The 20,563-nt window shown below is 37.3% G+C and overlaps 1 protein-coding gene across 5 annotated transcripts in view; it reads right to left on the bottom strand.

Moving 5' to 3' along the window:
- Positions 1-20,563, bottom strand: part of LOC139969111 (uncharacterized) — a 156,158-nt gene that overhangs the window by 12,393 nt on the left and 123,202 nt on the right. For 2 of the 5 annotated variants that reach the window (XM_071973893.1, XM_071973898.1), the window contains 4 exons: positions 16,057-16,191; positions 14,419-14,507; positions 1,338-1,440; positions 8-119 (listed from right to left, as the gene is read on the bottom strand). In XM_071973893.1, coding sequence (XP_071829994.1) covers positions 8-119; positions 1,338-1,440; positions 14,419-14,507; positions 16,057-16,191 — 439 coding nt within the window. Of the gene's footprint in view, positions 1-7; positions 120-1,337; positions 1,441-14,212; positions 14,272-14,418; positions 14,508-16,056; positions 16,192-20,563 lie in introns of all 5 variants that reach the window. The other 3 variants (XM_071973894.1, XM_071973896.1, XM_071973895.1) reach the window with 3 other exon arrangements.

Here is a 20,563-nt window from a genome sequence, read left to right on the forward strand (position 1 = left end):
CACCTACCTGCTGAAGCTCAATGCTAGTAGCTGGAACTGTGGCAAGACTGAAGTCCTTCGGCCTGGGAGCGCCCATTCTTAACCTGATTCTTTCCTGGATTTCCCGCTCCCGAGCGTTCCTGAAGGAAAATCGGAAACAGAGATCCGTGAAGACAGAGCTTTCCCAAAATCTCCACATTTAAAAAGGTTCGACTTTCTCTTCCGATGGATACTGAAGAAGTTTGTCAGCAGAGGAGGAGTGAGTAATATTGATCAACCGGTGTAGTCATACTCCATCCCACGAACCAGATGAAAATTTTTTTTTTTTACAAAAATCAATGGAAAAATGTGTCAGACTTTTTTTATGACTTAAGCCATAAAAATATTCGTTCTCAAATTTCAGAATGTCTTTAAGAAAACAATTTTGACAATCTTTGACCATGAGGAATGTTAATTACCTTGCGCCCTCGGGTCTCTTTCCTTAATCAAAAATGGAAAAAAAACGAAAGCGACTAGACAAGGAGAGAATGAAAGAGAGAGTGAAGTTGGATCACTTCAAAGTGAAAATACAGTCATTGTGACGGCTGCGACCTTTCGCGGGCAACTGAAATCGATATTCTTGGAGAGAAAGTTTTGGTTCCCGACGGATTACTTCTGGACTCTCCGCAAGGACATGTACGTAAGTAGACTCGTCTTAGATGATATCTTTCGAAATGTCTGCCTGACACAGAGCCAATCTCTGTTCCCTACCGATGTTGATTATGGACTGGACGACTCATCCGCAACTAACAGCCGTTTCACCGAACATCCTTCTCGTTATGCGCAAGCAGGATAATTTCTATTCCTGGGGTGTTCGAGTCAATTTCCTTAGACTTTGCACTTCAAAGGAGTCAATGTGCCGTAAAAAAAAAAAAATAAAATCACCAGTTTAAATGGCCAGAGAGAAAATTACTAATGTGTAAAAAGTTCCGTACAAATCGGAGACTTTGTGCGGAGATGTAATTCCGTTAACTTCACACCCCTACTATCAGGAATGGTTCGGTCCTGCAGGCTCCAGCGCATTGACAGGAAGTCGATGACAGCACAAATGGCGAATTAGCTAGTCCGTGAGATATTTTTGTGGAACAACAATTCTTCAGAGGACAAAAATATCTCTCCCCGTGTAATGGATGTTAATCAGTAGGCATCTGGTGAAAAGTATATTATCTGAGAATTTTAATAACTCCACCTAAGTGGAAAGGGGGGGGGGGGGAAGGGAAGAGTTGATGCAAAAAAAAAACGACTCTCTGATTAATTTTCACGGGATCATTTTACTTACGAAATGAAAACCAAAACCCGCTCGAAAAAATTGTACTCACTTGTTTTTAATATAGGCCAAGAGCAGAAGGCCCACGACGATAAGTAGAGTAACAAAGATGATAGCCATGCAGATAATAATTTTCTTGGAATTAGCGCTAATACCTGCAAGAGAAGACGAGAAAATAGAATTTATAAACAGTGGGTTCATCTACTATTTTTTAAGTGTACTCTGTGATAGATGGATGAATGTCGTTGAGGGGGACGAAGGCGTGTGCGTCGTTATGAGAGCAACTTTGCACGTTTTCCTTAATATAGGACACCGTAAAAGTCATGTGATGCTGCAGCATTGCCCGTTTTCTTTCTCATTTTCCTGCTTTCCGTTATGAATGAGTTAAGAAAAAACGATTGCTCTGTGACCGACACACTCATATGAAATCGCATCGGTCTCAGTTTTTTCAATTTTATCGTATCGATGGAATAATTAATCGTAGAATGCGATGTCAGATGACGAAATGTATGGGCCTTTGTTTGTTATGAACTTTGTTTAAGAGCCATGCCTTGTGAAACAAAAGCAAAGGTTGGTGAAAGTTTAAACCCACAATCCTGGCCAATGGCGGTGATAATATGAAAAATATGTTTTGTTTTCACATATACTGACAGAAACATCTTCAGTTCACTTGGGGGGGGGGGGGTGAGACTAAAGGCATATCTTATCCTTAGGGTAACAGTGCCTTAGTATAATATTCCCGCTTAAATGAAGATTTGATCCCAATTTGATTATTAATATGAAGCTCATGAATATTCATAGAGCCCAAAAGGAATGCCTTAGCAACCGGTAGAAATTCTAAATTCACTGTTAATGTAGATTCGCTTCAATTTTGATTAAACTGTAGCTGATGAATATTTATATTCAGCCTGCAGGGAGCGCAGGTGAATACGGAAATAATTACTGAACATATTCCTACACCGATCGACCCCAAGACACAAACTGGCTGTTTAATTCAGCTATCCTTGTGCCATAAACAGTTCACGACGTAGATACGAAGGAAGTCACATTTTATAAAAAAAAAGGTAATAATGGGGTAGAAACAAGGAGGACACAGGGTCAATACTGAGTGGTTCAGGTTAACAGTGACACAAAAAGTATGCACAAACCCCACCCCCCCATCTCTACCCCTTATTTTCCAAATCCCTCAAGAGGTTCAAATTAATTACTGCATACAAAAATGGCCCCAGTTGGACTATATTCGATTGACAAGTCTGATGACATGGTCCAATAGGTAACACACAACATCTCTTAAATGTTTAATCAGCTCAGATCTGTTTCGTGTCGTATAAAAAGCACTTGATGAAATTTTTGTCTTGTCAAACTAAACGTTGTGACTGACGCTCTATTGGTTCAACAATTTTAGGTTTAACGTTCTGTAATATTTGACGGACATAGTTTTTTGGTTTGGCAAATTCTGATATTTCTCAATTTAACATTCGCTGTGTCTATTTTTTTCTTTCTTTTTTCCTCTTTTTTAATTTTTGGAATCTTGTTTTGAAGACTGAAGATTTATTTCACTGCATTATTCAACAATGCAGCCATGAAATCTATTAAGAGACATCTCCCCTTATTCTATCACTGACAATACATTGTCAAAACCAAAATTCAAATAACTTTACTTTACTACAGTATGGCTCCCGTTCCGGGAAAAAATTATCATTTTAATGAATTTGTTTTCCAAAATGGAGGCTGGCAGCTATATAAGTTTTTCCAGAGATTGTGAATAGTTTTGCCTGCGAGCCAAAACATACCGTATTGATTTAAAAACCTAGCATTTTGTGTCGGACGGTACCACAGTTTTACAATATTTATTTCTTGTATTCAATTTACAAGAAAATTGCAAATTTCAGCCGCTAGTCAGGAATAAAGTTATTAATCATATTTTTCTTTCAATTTCACTTTGATGGACAAAAATTGCTACTTTCTTTTCTCAATCAGATTACATAATTTTGAAATTCTTGTCCCTTTTGGAGTGGGAGGCAGAACAAACTAAGACCTCGTTCTCTTCGCGTTTTTCGCTTTGAATTCCGTGCTTTATAAAAAAAAAAAATGAAACAAAACTTTTTGAATGGCTTAAAAACATCTCGAGTCAGAACCTTGACACTCAAAATAATAATATTTATTTGCAGCATGCATGCTCCCAGCTAATACATATAAACCCATAGATATGTGTGTGGCTAATTTTTACATGCAACTTAATACTAGATTATATATATACATGAAAAGAAAGCATTAGTTTTGACAATAATAGGGAGGGGTACATGTTTTTTTCTTTCTCTAACCTACAGTGGAAGGAGTGTCATGCAAAAAGTACAAAATGAAGGAAAATTGGTAGAAAGAAACTTGAACTTTAAACAGGACTATCTATTTATTTTCTCATGATTTTGGGTTGTTTTTTTTCTCGAAGTTTTTTTTTTGCTCTTGACATATTCAGACAAGATTGACTTGTGAAGGGGTTATGGAATGGTGTGTGTGGCGTGGGGATGGGGGGGGGGAGGACCGGGTAGTGTATAATTCAAAATGATTATTTGTACAATAGATGACCGGTCCTTCCTATTTTCTCTGTTCTATGGCTTTCAATAGAGGGTAAGGGGATGGGGGGTTAGGTGGGTGGGTTGGAGAACTGAAAAATGTCATTCAGAACAACAGCAGTTACATCCAAATCTAGAAAGAAAATTTTCTATCCAAGGTTCAAGGATTGGCAAAGTCGACCAGGGTTTTAACAGATTAGTTTTTAACATAATTTTTGTCGACTCAGTAGTTTACAGAAGAATTGACTCCATGGTGGTATTGCTAAGTTAATCCAGAGGCTGTACAAACCCACCTCCCGTATCGCAGAATCGTTGACAATCAATATTTGCCGACCTGTATTTAGTCACATAGGAGAATGTTAACATATGTTCCACCTATAGCGAATAGCATAAGCCTTTGATTTATTCCATGCGCCTCAAGCAAATTTAGTTTTACCTGTTGTATAATTCCCAAACCCCAATTCTATCAAATTTGTTTATGTTATATATTTTCTTGTATAATATTTTTAATATGATTCCTTCCCCAGATGATGTATCTTTCTTTCTTAATAAATCTAGCACATTTCTATCCACTTTATATTCCCTGAAGACTCTTCCTACGTAATAAGCATATAGAACAGCTATACCAAAGTAGCCAAACATTGCGTGCGTAAAAAAAATTTCCTTTTTCAATCCCAAATTGTAGCTTGGCTCATTTTTTTAACTCCTGGCCAGGGAAGGATTTCAGCGCCATTGATCAATAAATGTAAACTTTCTCTCATCAAATGAAATCATGTTTGATTATAAACCAATCTCCCCCAAGTGTGTCGGGTGCCGGGTAGATCCATCATTTGTCCGATTGCAAGCGAAATAACGTAAACACCGGTGTGTAGATATTAACAATACTAAACGTCTTCGCGGCAGCCAGGGAAAAGTAGAATTCCCAAATGGATTAAATGACTCTTCTAAAGAGATGCACAGCTATGCGTGTTGTTCCGGCCATAAAAAAATTAAGTTTTACCCACTTTATATCAAGGCACATCCAAATTTGGCCTGGTATTCAGGCAGTTTCAATCCATTTTAAGGTTGATAGGGAATCTTGTAATTTTTTTTTTTTTTTACGGCATACAATCAACCCTGATCGAAAAAGGTTATAATTACTATGCAAAATTAATCTAAACGGACCTAAACTAATCTGACGCCTGCATTCTTGCTTTCAACTCGCTCTTGGCTTTGAGATCTCGAGAAGCAACTGAAATTTTAAAGTTTTTGGCTAATTCTTACGAAATCCGATCCAATTCTCGTCATTGCCATCCAAATCTGTGAGATGTAAAAAAAGTCTAACAATCCTGAAATCTCTGCTGACTCTACCTGCTATGCCACTTCCCCCATCCCCTCTCAAAATACAAAATACAATTTGCTGCTAGATATCTTGCGTGACAATTTGAGAACCCCTTCTACACTCCCCTGTTACCTTCCCCCCTCCTTTCCAAGTTTCGCACCTAACACAGATATAAGAGGTAAGGGGGAGACACCCTTGGAATTGTGAGGCGTATACAGAGGTACGAATGGGGGTGATATGGGCAGCGTGTGGTTAATCTTAAAGGGACAGATAGTTTAAGGTGTACATTCATGGGAGTAAAGTAGATGAAGGTAAACACAGGGTGGAGTTTCGGGGGAACATTTGAATTGGACGAGTTTTTTCCAATATGGCAGGGTAAAACGTGACTCCCTTTAAAGTTTGAACATATTTTAATCCCAGTTCCAAACATTTATTTGAAACTGAACTATTGTCAAAAGGAGAGTTTATCAAATTCCCGAAACATTTAGCAAATATAAAATGTCTGAGAACTGACGATAACAGAACAAAAGAGGATTTACAACAGAAAAAAAAAGAAGAAAAAAAAACATAAAAACGGTACGATAAAGAAGGATTAAATAAGTTTGACAGAATTTGCCGAACGAAACGTAACGCAAAACCCCAAAATAGAAAACACAAACCCCAAAATAAAACTGGAAACAGAAGAACTTCAAGCATTAACCAAGACAAAAAGAACAAAAATGGGCATCAGGGAATTACACCCCTACATTAAAAATGAACTTTCCAAATGAGAATAATCTTTGTTTTTATTCTAAAAAATTAGATGCATGCAGTTCTTTACGAGTAATGCAACAAGGTACCCAAACCATTGTTAAGTTTAGACAAAATGCATCCACCTATTATGACCTTTTAAAGGGCGTTTGTCTCCAATTGGTCATTTAAATTCCAAACATATTCACCTATAGCTCTCATTGGTATCTTCCAAACCATATACAAACACATTATAATTCTGAACCACCTCCCACCCTCCTTTGAAAATGGAATCTTCCACTACCCATTATCGACTCCAAATTCATTCTGACTTTGCTACCGTGGTCACCGGCCCCCAAGAAAGGGACGGCAAAGCTGCCAATTCCACAGAATAACATTTTGTGTCATTTTGTTAGAAAAACGATCTGCGAATCTGTCCTTGACTGCCATGCATTCATGCAGCTCCCTTTCAATGAGCTTGTTAACCGCCTCCTCGTTAATTTCATCAGTAAAATTTCACGTCATTTTGAGAGAAATTGCCAACCTATTACTGCTATTTACACTTTAAGACCTTCTGTTGAAGTTAACCTACAAGATTGAAGTTTTCCTTCAAGGAAATTCAAGGTCCAATATAAACACGGTAGGGTTTGCACACGTCAAATTTTTTGAATAAATATTTGTCGGTTTTAACAATTTTTTTTTTTTTTTTCAAAACATTTGGTTTCAAAAATCAGACTGGACATCTCTTTCATTTTTATCTTTATTGTTTGCATAAACAATTGTGTTAGTAGGAAGCAATCGTTTAGAAAAGAAAGTTTCCCTGTGTAGGAAACATGTGATCTTACTTTTGGTTTAAAGCTTTTTTTCCCAAATTTACAAATGAAGATAAAATAACTATGAGCTCACTGCAAATGGAACAAAGAGAGACAGAAAAGATATCAATATTAAAATTTATTAATCAAAACCAGTGAAAAAAGTGCAAAAAGACATGAGGGATAACAGACGAGGGTAGAGGAATGTGACTTCCTGATCAAAATGGGGAACGAAGAATTTCCATAGGGGGGGGGAGTTTTCTTTTTAAAATTATAAATAAGTCCGCACTGCCTGACGACGAAGACTTGGTTGAATGAACGTCTCTCAGAACTGCACATTGACAAAATTTACATAATATTGACATAATATTTTGAACTGCATAATTATCACAATGCTAACAGATTGTGACTTCATATAAATTCAGTATTAGATGATGTTACCCCTGGTAACAATGCTGTAACCCTTGGTAACAATGCTGTTAGCCTAGAATAGTTTCTTGAGTTGGTTGCATTACTTCTATGAGAATTAAAAATGTGAAATTGCTTTGGGGGGGGGGGGGGATGCAAGGAGGGACGCTAATGAGTCCCAACATTTTTGTGGGCACTTTAGAGCAAATTCCTACGTGTAAACACCAAATATTTGATTACTATGTTAAGATAACTGCCACTGCAGGGAAGAAAGGGCTTGTAATTTGAAACTTAAGAAAAGGTTTTCAACCTTCATTGCCTACAGGTTTATCGATAAATTGAATCAAATAGAAACATCATCAAATTGGTGTAAACTTTGAAACGACGCAGATGTCGGAAATACTACACACTACAATTTCTTTTCCGAAAACTGGCGGATCCATTACTCAGTAACCATAACACATCAAGGATTACATGTTGTCGCCAATCCTAATTTTGGAGTTGACTTGCATTCCTAAAAGCATCTTATATTTGCTACATTTATTAACGAGAAAATCTTACAAGTTTTAAAATTGTAGCGATATAAACAAGAGGCAATACTGCAGCCTCAACCACTCAACATAAAAAGATACAAATGAGTCTTTATACCAACGTCAAGGTACGGAAAGTTGCGGGAAACAAATTTCCGTAACGTTGTCAAAAGAGATTTACTGCCGTATGCAAAGGTTCTCGTCGGGAAGGACCATCCACATGCAGGGAAACCGGTCACGGAGATGCACAAAGTTACGGTGAGATGAAGGGGGAAACATTCGGGGTGATTACTACTACCATCGAAACTGTACTACGACAAAAATCCCGTCAACGACGATGAGAATCAAACATGCAACAAGAAAATTGACCATGCTCGGCTCGAAAGAAGAAAAAGAGACGAACTAAAACCGAGATTTGTTTGCTGTAACCAGTGGCAGTAACCATAGTCCATGTTCCCACTCTCTACGCAGAACACGGGAAGTTTTGTTTAACTTCATCTTGCAAAGAGATTCAAGTCTTGGCATAATTCCCACACTTACCGTCTGTTGGGTTATTCCGATAGATTGAGGAGGAGGCTGTGGGGGAGGGGGGGGGGTTGTGTGGGTAAATAAAGCCAATCAAGATCTCTGTGGGAGAGAGAAAACTTTGCTTTCACAGAGAACGAGGGATAACCGAATCGTCTTAATATAACATGTCTATTTCGGTTATTATAAAATACAAACATTTATTTTTTCGTGTAAGATGTGTTAGATTATCGTGTAAAGGTTTTCTCTTCGACCTGATTTAGACGAATCGAACACGAGATGAAAGTGAGAGAGCGTTGGAAAGCCCTCCACATCTTTCCTCTCCTGAATCTTTGCCACTGGTTAAAACAAATCCAAGGAAAACACAGACTGGACTGACGAGAGAGTGAGGGGTGAAGAGAGAGCTGAGACGGTCAAACAGACCGGAGACACAGAAGATCACCGAGATGTGATCCGAAAAAAGCAAAAAAAAAACTATGTGAGATTTCCTGTTTAAAATCAGCTCCTTGCCAGTCTGTATACATCACCCTGATGACATTAATGACAAAGCATGATAATTAAAAACTAGAAGTGCCAGCTAGAACACCAAAAATCACTTTCTCAAAATCAATAAGGGAAACACTGGTCCAAATCAGTGCTCTCCAGAAATACTTGTGGAAATGAAACTGAAGAATAATTTGACTTTTTATGCAGCAATTAATATTTCTACGTCTTCCTTTTACAAACCGAGTATGTTCTTTTCCGTCGCACAAATAGTTTATTCTAACGGTGCTTATGTCCATCACGGCAGAAATTTTTCTCGATGCCAGTGTAGCTTGAAAATCGGTTCGATAATCTGTAAAGACTTAAAAAGACCTGTCCCAGTTTGGCGACATAGCAGCTGATATGATTCTTTTGGTTTAAGAATTGTTCAGAGGTTCCTGAATTACAAGGAAGTATATTTCCTTATTTTACCGACAAAAGTATTGTGGTTAATGGTTGACCAGGCACGGACATTTGTTTAAGTATCTAACAGTTACATAACATCAGAGATAATTGGTTCGTTGTTGTTCAGTTTACGGATGTTAGAGTCCATTACCTGATTTTACCAGAGTTTGCATTTCCAGTTAATCAGAAGTAGGATGTTTGTGAAATAATTATTTCATAAATCTTTAACTGATAACATTTGTTTTAACCATAAACCAATGGAGGGGAAGGGGGGGGGAAGGGGGTCAGGAAGCACAGTCCTAGGCGTATTTAGGGGGAAATATTGAGGGGCTGGAAAAATATTGGATGAAGTATTTTGTTTATATCTCATTATTAAAATATAATTAAGGAAATATGTAAAGTGTAAAACAAGGGGACACAGAGACAAAATTGTACACTGAGCCTGAACGATTTCTTGGCCCCTAGCTTGAATTGCACTTGTGTTAGAGTACCATTTTTATGATTGATTTTGTCCTTAATCTAATTAAACAAATGTTTCAACCATTTCCTAAATAGAGGAAACTTGGAAGGACATGAACTGAAAACTGACAGTTATCTTGGCTTCAAAAATTCCTGAAACTTTGCAATAACCACAACATCTTTGAGGCAATGGAAGGGTCTTTGAACATTTTGCATACTAACATATCCTTGCCAACAACAGTTCAACACACACAATATTCTCTCACAAATCCCTCTGCGACTCTTGCCAAGATCAATGTCTCGATGATGGTGAAATTTTTCATATTGGGAGTCAAAACTAATTTAGTGGCGAGATGAATTTTACAGACAATTCGTTGGCAATGTTTTCACACGACAGGGTCTCAAAAGCTGGCCTCGTTTTTTCTGCTTCTCACCATGTAAAACATACAGACAGACCATTGTGAAAATTTCTGTTATGTATGTGCAGCTCTCTTGTGCTATTCTAAAATTATAGCACACTGTCTGAAGGAATCCAAGCTTTCCTTTTAATAAACAACGTTTTCCTTTACTCACTCGCAATGTACAACTTCCTTAAAAATTTTATTCCGTTATATCGGCTATCAAAATTTGTGCATCTGTTGGACTAAAAACCAATAGAATTTGTCAGACAGGATAAAAACAGTTTCCTCAATCCATTTTTCGCTGCCAATCTCACGACCACATTTGATGAGTCTGACATTTGTTTCGGTAAATTTGATCGTTCTAGGTGTCTGGACGGAAAGGGGGAAAAAAAAAACTTACATCAATTATGGAGGAGGAAGGATCATAAAATTTGCCTTTGGAAAACTTTTGGCAGACTAGTGGATGGAATTTTAGAGTAAAATTCGGAGAGGGACCTTCCAGGGTTCATAACAGAACTTTGAAATATCATCAAAGGTCTCACTGGAAAACAAGTTCACACTTAGTCGCGAGTCAACAGAGAGTACAGTATGTGTAAGGAAGAGCCATTAACTAAGTAAAAAAAGAGGATATTTATCATCTAGCGAAGGCCCTGCCCTTTAAAGTGTTTGTTCCTAGCTGTGTTGTTGAATAGTGACATTTATTCACGTTATTCGCAAATTGTGCAAATATATGGGAGATGAAAGGGATATAATTGAGATATTCACCAGCATGCAGCTCTGTTTGTGAATTGCAATGTTTATTACAGAGCATTCTGTAGCCAAATCAGAAACTAATATCATGTTTTTTCCCTTTTTTTTTCTCGTTATTGGCATCTGACGCAACCTACATTAATTCTTCACTGTAGTAGCCAAAATTTTCTTGCATTATGGATACATAATTCATTTTCCATTTTTTTATAATGTTTTAAGGTGTTCTAGGTGATTCCGGGTGTAAATTGGCAACTGCAATTATTGTTCCATTGACGATGGCTAAGCTGTACCGATGTCGAGATACATTTCTACATGACACTAGTAACAATTACAGTATGGCAGTTCTCATTCCACATCCCACGGACCAATACCGTCAGTGCACTCTAGATGATGTAAAACTACTGCTGTCATTTTTTTCGCGGCAGTTGACAAACATTGCAAGAGGGAAAAAAGTTACGGCAGAAACGGGGGCCGGTTTAACTTACGTTTATTAGTTACTACCCCTGATGTGACAGGGGCCTCTCGACCGAAATCAAGACTGTAAGCTTATACCGCTGTTAAGAGCGACTCAAAATTGGCAGCAAACAGAGAAGTTAGTCCATGTGACCTTCAGGATATTGATAAACTTTAACAAAGGGGTGATTTCCTAAGTTGACAAAAAAAAAAAAAAAAAAAAATCTTTGCAAGTTTCATTTGAACCGAACATGAAAACCAAAAACACTAAGACAACAATCACGATGATGACGATGATACGACCACTTCTCCAAGGCTGATGGACGACAGAAAACTTATACTGTCTTTAAAACAAATTTTCACGGTTTTCCACTTTTTCTTTGCTTTCCGAATGTAGGAGAATTTCAACGGCGTACCATCTTTGACGTTACAGCAAAATTGGTACACGCATCTTATTAAATACATCAAAGAACAATGAAAGCAGGGCTCACCAATATCTAACAAAATCACCAACTTTATCATAAAGAAAAAAAATACCAAACTCTCACGTGAGAAATTTTCAGGGGGAAGGGATCAACTCTCAATTAAAATGAAGGTAAATGAGGTTTGGGGGGAGGGGGAAGAGGGGCACAATGCATAACAATTAAATCTATTGTAACAAAGGGTTCACCAGAAGGACATGCAAGAAAGTCCAGAAGGATTTTTTTTTTTGAAAACTCCTAAGCCCACTAAAACAAGCTCTCGCCCTATTGAACATTCAACATGTATAATAAGCTAGCACGTCAAACCTGGAAGGAATACACCTATGGTATATGGAGGGTCTTTAAACAGAGAACAGACTAATAAAAAACACAAAAACACAGAGGTGAATTTGTTCCACATCCAATAATCTTTAAAAAAAAAAAATTTTTAAAAATTAGAATAATTAAAACTAATTCAAAGCTTACTCTGGCAGATATAGCACAATTTTATTTCCTTTTGCAAATTGTCCGGTCAATCTCAATATTTTAATTAAATGTATATCCACTTTGCCCACATATTTCCCTCCTTTTATGACCGATCCCACCCAAGGAAGCTGCGTTTTTTATTTTGAGGAGACTTTCCGGGATATGTAGTTAAAAGAAAATCAACATACTTCTGTTTTATTTTTCTCTTCCAATGACCTTATGAAAAGTGGCCTCTTATCTCATGCATCAATGTCACATCATTTTTGCTTACCCTATAAATTTACTCATGAATAATCACATTTATACAAATAAGTCTTTGCATATTCAATGATACTTTCAATTGCCCAAATTTAAGACACTAGTTAGTTACACTTTTTGATAAAAATTTCAATAAATTCTGAATTAAAAAGCAAATCCAAATTCGGCAATAATCGATAATTTAATTTTTGTTATCGAGTTAGTTGGTCTTTACAAATCAAGCTTTTACAAGATTTTAAATTTGTTTTTTTTTATGAGATTCATTTTTTTTTTTAATAAAAAATATGACTGGTTCAGTAAATTCATTGATATATATATATATATCTGTGCATGCTGAATAGAGTGCGTTGCAAAATTTGGTTTGGTTTGGTGAGCGATATTATTAAGTCAAAAAAATCGTTTGTAGAATTAGAAGCACTTTTCTGTTAACATGAGGTCATTGGAAGCAGCGATATTCTTTCGTGCATCTGAATTATATGATGGTATTACCAGGGGGGGTTGGTATCCCTAGTGATTTCTGAGATAATGTTTCGAGTAAGCTTTGAAAGAGGAGTTTTGATTATTCTTGGGAGGAAACTAGAGCACAAAATAGGAGATGCGACTTAAAAAGAGCGATGAAAAAAAAAAAAAAAAATTATAACAATAACTACTGAGGAATATAGGAGGCTGCACAAATAGACAAGTGAAGTAATATGTGTGTGATCTCTTGGGGGGTAGGGGGCTACTTGTGGCTGGGAGATCTTCTAGTCCTTCGTTAATATTTTAAATACTAGTTATCTCAAAAGACGAGATGGCATAAACAAGAGTGTCTTGCTTTTCGAGGCAATAAGAAGCCAACTGTCCGTTGCTATGACAAATCAAAAAGTGTATAAACATTCTGTTTTCTCCTTTTTTTGTTCTGTTTTGGAGAGGGGAGGGTGGGGGGGAGCGTACATTTTAGGTCAATTTTAAGAGCATTTTTTTATCGAGTCGATACTAATATAGAAAGGTATCAAGACATTGTCAGTCCACAAGAGGAATGTCTTTTCTTGTCTTCTTTTCTAGAAATGAAACATGTTCCCTTTACTATCACGATCTTCCAGCCCAAAAATTGCAATTTAAGCACTGGCTGAACGGGTTATTATCATAAATCTGGTATTTTTTCATTTTCTTAAATTTATGACAAAACAAGGTCAACTTTCAACAATGCCAATAAGTTGTGTTTTTTATTTTTATTTGCATATTTCCCAAACTCTTCATAACCCTGGGCAGAGAGGAGGTGGTGGACCTCGTCTTGTACCTTCCGAAATGGGAGCTTGTCATATTTCCGGTTGAAAGAAGAATCTACCCACAAAATTCAAGATGGAGACGGGTGTGGGGAGGAGAAAAAACACCACCCCCAAAAACATGACGAGTATTCCAAGCAAATCTAAAATGAATGGCCATGCTGTGACCGTGATTGGCTAACTCGCTCAACTTTTTTGACCAGAGCGTGACAAAATTCTGTGCCATCATGAATGAACAGCTACGCGGGTGAGAATCTGATGATAAAAAAAACAGTTGTTTGGAGCGTGTTGCTTTTGCTACAGAGAAAGAAAAAAAAAGGTTGTTTTTTTCTCTACGATTAATTATCAAACACAGCCGTGTTTTTTTTGGGGGGGTGTAATGTATACTTCACTTCGACTTCTATGAAGACGAACGTACGTGTGTGATGTAGAGAGAGAGAGAGGTTGAGAGAAAAAAAGTAGCAAAACAAATGGCAAAAGTACATAGAAATGAAGAAGGTATTAAGATGCAGAACACGATGGTTAAAGGAGACAAGTCCGCCGAAATAATTTTGCCACCAGTTACTTACTGGCCGTGGCTTCAGAGCGAATGAATTTGCATCTCGTACCCTGGAACCTGGCAGTACAACTGCGGAGAGAAAAGGCACATGTAGGATAGTGAAACCTCTTTCTGGCTAAACTTTGTAAATCAAAACGGCGCCCCCGACCCCAACAGCACCACCGAAATTTGGCGCTGGAGGGTTCAGGTTTTTTGTTTTGGCCCCGATGTACTTACTAAAGTCAATTTGTGGCGGTTCCTCCTCGTCTGTGGGTTTTTGTTTGTGAAGGGAGCATCTCGGAGAGCCCCGATACATCGGCTGGCAGCTAAAGGACACACATAAAAAATGCATCAAATGGTTGTGCAGATAATTAAAGAAGGAATAAAAAAAAAGAAATTAAGGGGGGGGGGGAGGAAAAAGAACAAGAATTAGAAAGAAAAATGTCTGGGAGAATAGCCCTCCCTTCATACTAGGTTCCTCTCTCTTTTTGTTTTAATTTGAAATAATATCAATCCTGACAGTATATATAGAATTAAAAACATCTCCTTTCACTATTATTCATGGAGAGAGAGGAATGGGGATTAGAGAAGCTCACTTTTACACTAGGTATTAATTTTTAAGGGATTACATTTTACATGAAAGCAAAAAGCAACAAAATGAAGAGGAGTTTGGGGAGGCCAATTAAGGTGAAGAGGGGGAGGGGGGGAATATATACAAAGTTATAAGTCCTAAACAAATTTTGGGTTATTAAAAAAAAATGCTTATCGGGAATTTTTTTTCTCCAATTTTATTAATGGAAAAAAAAAAAAAGACAAATAATGAGGGTAAAAAAAAAACACCACAATTTTGGTTAATTTGATATTAGTATTAAAACATAACACTACAATCCCGTGCAGGTAACGATTTGATTCATGCATATTGATATCATGCATAAACATTAAGCAACTGAAAGCATAAAAAATGAGATCCACCAATCAGAGGCATCACTAATTTGAATAATTCAACAACAATGAAACATCAACAAATCAGAGTGCAACATAAACAAACAATTACCTTTTTATAACTATTGTGTCACTTATTTGACTTGCAAAAATAATTTGGTCTGAATGATGGTTCAACTTTCCATATTTCCAACTTACTTTGGTTTCTTTTTTTGGTGGTTTTTAGCACACACCAGGACTGGAAAAGTACATCCGAACCTGGTTATTAAAAGTTTTCTGTTGTGTTTCTCCTACCTACAATATTTGTTACTTAAAAAAAAAAATATTTGGTTGAAAAAAAAAAAAAAAAATGTTTGCTGAAGACACCTGCAGTTTGCCCCGTTATTCCATTTCAAAGTTTACGGAATCTCTCACACAAGTGAACGATAATTCTGTTTTTTTTTTCTTTTCTGGGAAAGTAACGAGTAGAAACGTAGGATGCCTTTGCTGGTTACGAGAGACTTGTGTTCGGCAAACAGGACCAGAAATGTAGAGTGGAGTTAGGTAAAAGGCTCTTCAGAGCGGGCAAAATAGAGAGAAGTTTGAGATGATCACTGACTTTCTGGTTAATTGATATTGCTAGAGGAAGATGAATAATTATTATTAAAAGACGAGTAATAATAATAATAATAACAACAACAACAATAATAAAAAAACAAAAACCGGAGAGAGACACATTTTTTGCAAGTGTGACTAACTTCAGGCCCAGCCTTGGTTCACATTTCTCTTTTCTTTTTTTTTCTACTCTAAGTTTGTTAACCGTATGGAAAAATTGAACAGAGCGATTTTATCCGCCTACATTCGATTCGGGCGAAACATTGAACAAGGAATGCCGGGAAGGACAAAATGCAGGCGGCTTACATCATGCAAACTCATGCGTTTGATACTACTCACATGCACTCAATGCGATTCTCTGAGGCCACAAAATTACAAGTGCCCCCATTAAGGCAATAGTTGGCCCCCTTTTCATGGCATGGGGACTCGAGGTCCAACTGTTGGCATCGTTGACTACTATAGCCAATGGGACACCTGTGTGTATGAGGTAGGCGGAGTCAACTGAAATTATTCAAGCATATGATCAGGGGGCGGAGGGGGATGTAGGACAGTTGAAACACAGCATTACCAAAAAAAGAAGAACTAAGTCACGTCAAAATGGCTTTCTAACGTGTGACAATGGATATATCATATTCATTTTTTTTTTTTTAATTGTGTTTCTTCTTGTCCTTTTTAAAACTTGTTTTCTTCGGGTAAAGAAAATTGCATGGACATGAAAAAGGGGGGAAAAAATGGAAAAATGTGTAATCTACGCTATCTGAATAAACTACTATGTGTGTCTTGTGCAGAGAAACTGCTAATGAAGGCGCAAGACTACAAAGATAAATGGCAGAGCACAAGAGAAGAGTTACAAGCTTTGGTTTGCCCCAGCAACTCCACTGGCAGCAGTTAATTATCCTCAAGTTTCCCTGCTGAAGAAATAAAAAGCCCCCATTGGAATGAAAAGGACTTGTTTTAGCTCTGAAATGTGATGTGTGAAACGTGATCAAATCTGTAAGAGCTCTCGCTATCGCAAGGATTTTTGCTCAAACATTTTCCGGCCACATTTTCGTGCAGGTTGAGACTGACCCATGTAAATGGTGTTCAATGTATGGGATGATAAGAATGAACAGCTAAGCGTGAATCTTTGGCAGCCGGCAAGATCAAACCGACATCGTTACGAGAAACGACATGTACTCAAACGAACCGACACCATGCTGTGGTAGAGGGCAGTATTAAGTATCTACCACCTCCTTTGCCCTAGCTAGCATTTCTAACGGAGACAAAACTTCACAAGGTTTGCAAAGTGCCAAACATTAACACAGATGCATTTTCCATTTTTCATACACACCTATAAAAACTAAAAACTAACTTTCTCAAATATCTCAGCAATACGCTGTTGCGTATGTAATCACCACACACAGCGTTCTGAAGTTGTCAAAGATTGACACATTCCAAGTTTACAAGGCTCAAAGTGTGGATGTGTGTTCTCAATTTTGGATGCATTCTTATCTGCTGCTACTTTCTATAACTCACTCGTGAAATCTCGAACCGTTTGTAGCAGGCTACACAGTCCATAACCACTCGGGGCAATTACAAGTATAATTAGTGAAACCGAGTTCTGAATTATTAGTTTACTTCCACCGATACCTACTTCTATGAATTAATTTGATCTACCTGGCAACAGACAAATCAAGGACTTCATTTGCATGACAATGTCATTTGCATGACAATGTGAAACCTCAGCAAGCTAAAAAGCATGTATGTCATTTAAGTAGGCAAATTCCATGTTTTGCGACCTATATTTGAACAATAAATTATAGTGTTGATCAATGAATTTTTACACAAATTGTGTTTTTTCTTTTTCTGCAAGCCCCAGAAACTTTTGCTGTTGATAGCTTCCATATGACCTCAAACTTTCCATACAACTGTACTAATAATAAGTAATTAGGTTTTAAGTTGCTTTAAATTCGTCTGCAAGCTGAGCTAAAGTGACAATAAAGTGATTTCAATTCGATTACATACAGTGTCCCCCTCCCCTCCCCCCCGAAAGGACAAAATATATAAACCAATTAAGTTAATGTTTAATTTCTCGAAACTCAGTTTTCATGGCCAGATATTTCTGCCCTAAGCATGGAATGACTTCTCCATTAACTTCAAAGTCAGAACTTTTATGAAAAATAAGGATTTTTAGGAACTTTGTAAAGATCTGCTGATACAATAATTGCCGACCAGAAACTGAATTACTGAGACGTTTCTTTTTGTTTCTTGTTTTGGAAGATGCATGCTTATATTTCATCTTTAACTTTGATGTTATACATTTCCCCTTAAGAGGCTCATCGAAGATACATTCTATGCCGAGGGCCAGAAGAACATAACCGTTATCTGAGAAGTGAAATGCAATTCCAAATTTTGAAAATTTCCAATAATAAGTTTCCTTCAGCCACGAGGCAGCCCGAGACCTTGCCGGATCACGTCTGAGCAAAAGTCGCGTCTCCCACAAGCACACTTTAAAAAACTACCGATTGATTTCGTCACGAGCGAGAGACAAAGATGGGACGAGACATTACTTGAAACAGGAAATATTTGAGATGGGGGGGGGGGGGGAAGAAGCCTGCGACATTTCATCTTTTCAAAAGTAGATAAGAGGGTAGATCTCTCGGAGATGAAACTCAACCTTCGTGAATGTTTCTGGCGTGACTTTTCCGTCTTTCTTGTTAATGGAGGGAACAGAATACTGTCCTCTTTTACAGCCAAGTTAAAATCAGACTATTTGCCTAAGGACCCACTCTGATTTGTCATGTAACAAATATCTCTATTTCAAGCACTTTTCCACAAAAAATAGAAAAAAAGGCCTTTTGCTGCCATTAAATGTTATCTCAACTTATGAACCTGCAACCAATTTGAGAGTGGAAACCTAGATCCTACGAATGGAATGTTATATGCAAATGGGCAAAAAGCCAAAAGTTTAATACTACAAATCTAACTTCAAAGTAAAGTAGTTCATTTTGGTGCACTTCATGGGTGAGCCAGTACTGGCCAAGTCAGAGGGTTTGTTGAAAGGGGTGCGAGTGGGGGGGGGGGGGAGGAGGGCATGGGAGCAACAAGGCTGTTCTCTTCTCTTGTCAAATTAGCTTGTGGATTAAGACCATATTCAAAATCATCAGATGGCCATTCAGAGAAAGCACCACAATGGTGATACAAATGAAAAAATAAAGGGAAATTTTTTGGGTCACATTTTGTGAATTAAAAGAGTGATTGCATCTGTGTTGATGATGTTTGCATTCATAATTGTCTTGTAAGAAAAGAAGGATCATATAAATTATATTTTAAATTACCCCCCCCCCAACCCTAACTAAGTGACTGTGGAAATGGTGTATTCAGAAACAGTGTGTTGGGTTTCTAATAAGATGAAACAACAGGGTTAAACTCTGAAGAAGTAGAAACTTCTCTAAGTACCCGGGTGATGCATATCTCCTAAATTTCGGTACTTTTTCAGTCTATCAATGGTTGTATACTAAACACAATGCCACGAGCAGCTGAATAATAAAACGAATAGGTCAAAAATATATAAAATAAATGTCATCCTTCTTTATCGATACTTTTCTGAATATCGGGTCACGCCAAAAGTTGGAAGAAAATCAAACAAATAAAAACAAATTAAATTTCTCTTTCAGGACTAAAAGTGGCAAGGACATACCACATACTCCATGTGAAGCAATTTTTGTTTTTTTTAAATATATATATTTTTCTTAATGGTGAATGAGCGATGGTAGTAGGCAACCCTTATTAGTACCAAAAAACCTGCAAGCCCACAGAGATATAGCTTAATATGCAACTTTTGTGAACAGCGATGCACTTATTATGAAAGTCGGCCCCCACATACCTTTGGAGTTGGCTCTGACAAGTGATCTTGATGTGTCGGTGGGGGGGGGGTTATGGAGGGCCTATATTAATGCACGAGGTAGTATCCTCACTGACTGCAACCAACAACAGCCCATCCCACCACCACTTGCATTGTTGACCTCGGAGTCACACTTTGGGTGACAAGATCCCTGTTATCATGCATCCATGGTTCCAGCACGGTTTCTAAGGTTTGAACCCATCCTAGTTTGCTTGTTTATTATATTGCAGTTGTCTATCAGCAAACATTTTAATACACGAAATTGACGGGGCCAAAAAATTAAAGGGAAGACAGAAAAAAAAATATATATATTCTTCCCCACACAAAAACGGGGCAAATTTTTAACATGATTGGCTTTCCATACTTGTGTCAATGACGGAACCGAAAAATCAATAAAAATCCGGCTAATTTCAACATCAGTCACACCCCAGCTAATATTTTGCCCACTCGAGAAGATGTGTACTCTGCTCGGAGCCACTCCGTCCTGGCCTAGTTTTGAAGTTGACGTAGGTAAATGAAAATGGGTTTTAGACCACTTGGAAAATTCATTCGGTTCCAATTTTTCACCTGCCAGGCACGACAAGAATCAATTTTTTCTTTTTTAATGCCAATAAGAAAACGACTATTCTGGAAGATCTAAAAATCTTTTGAATAAGTTTCTGGACCAGAGCATGTCTGTGCTCCCTTTATAGGCAAAAATAAAACTCAGGAAAGCAATGAGTGTATGTTTGGAAACCAACTGATAAAAGTATGTCTGATTTTTTTATTTTTCAGTTTAGCAGCATGTTCAAAATGGATATGTATATATTCAATATAAATATGTATATTTAACATGGTCATCAATATTCATATATTTTTGTTGAATGATATATATGGGTATGGATTAATTACCCAGACAAAGTTATAATTACCTTCTAATGATTGATGATGCAATATTCCCAACAGTTACCCATTAGCCTACCG

The sequence above is a fragment of the Apostichopus japonicus genome, chromosome 6 (genome assembly GCF_037975245.1).
Source record: "Apostichopus japonicus isolate 1M-3 chromosome 6, ASM3797524v1, whole genome shotgun sequence".
In the NCBI taxonomy this organism is placed as follows: Eukaryota; Metazoa; Echinodermata; class Holothuroidea; order Aspidochirotida; family Stichopodidae; genus Apostichopus; species Apostichopus japonicus.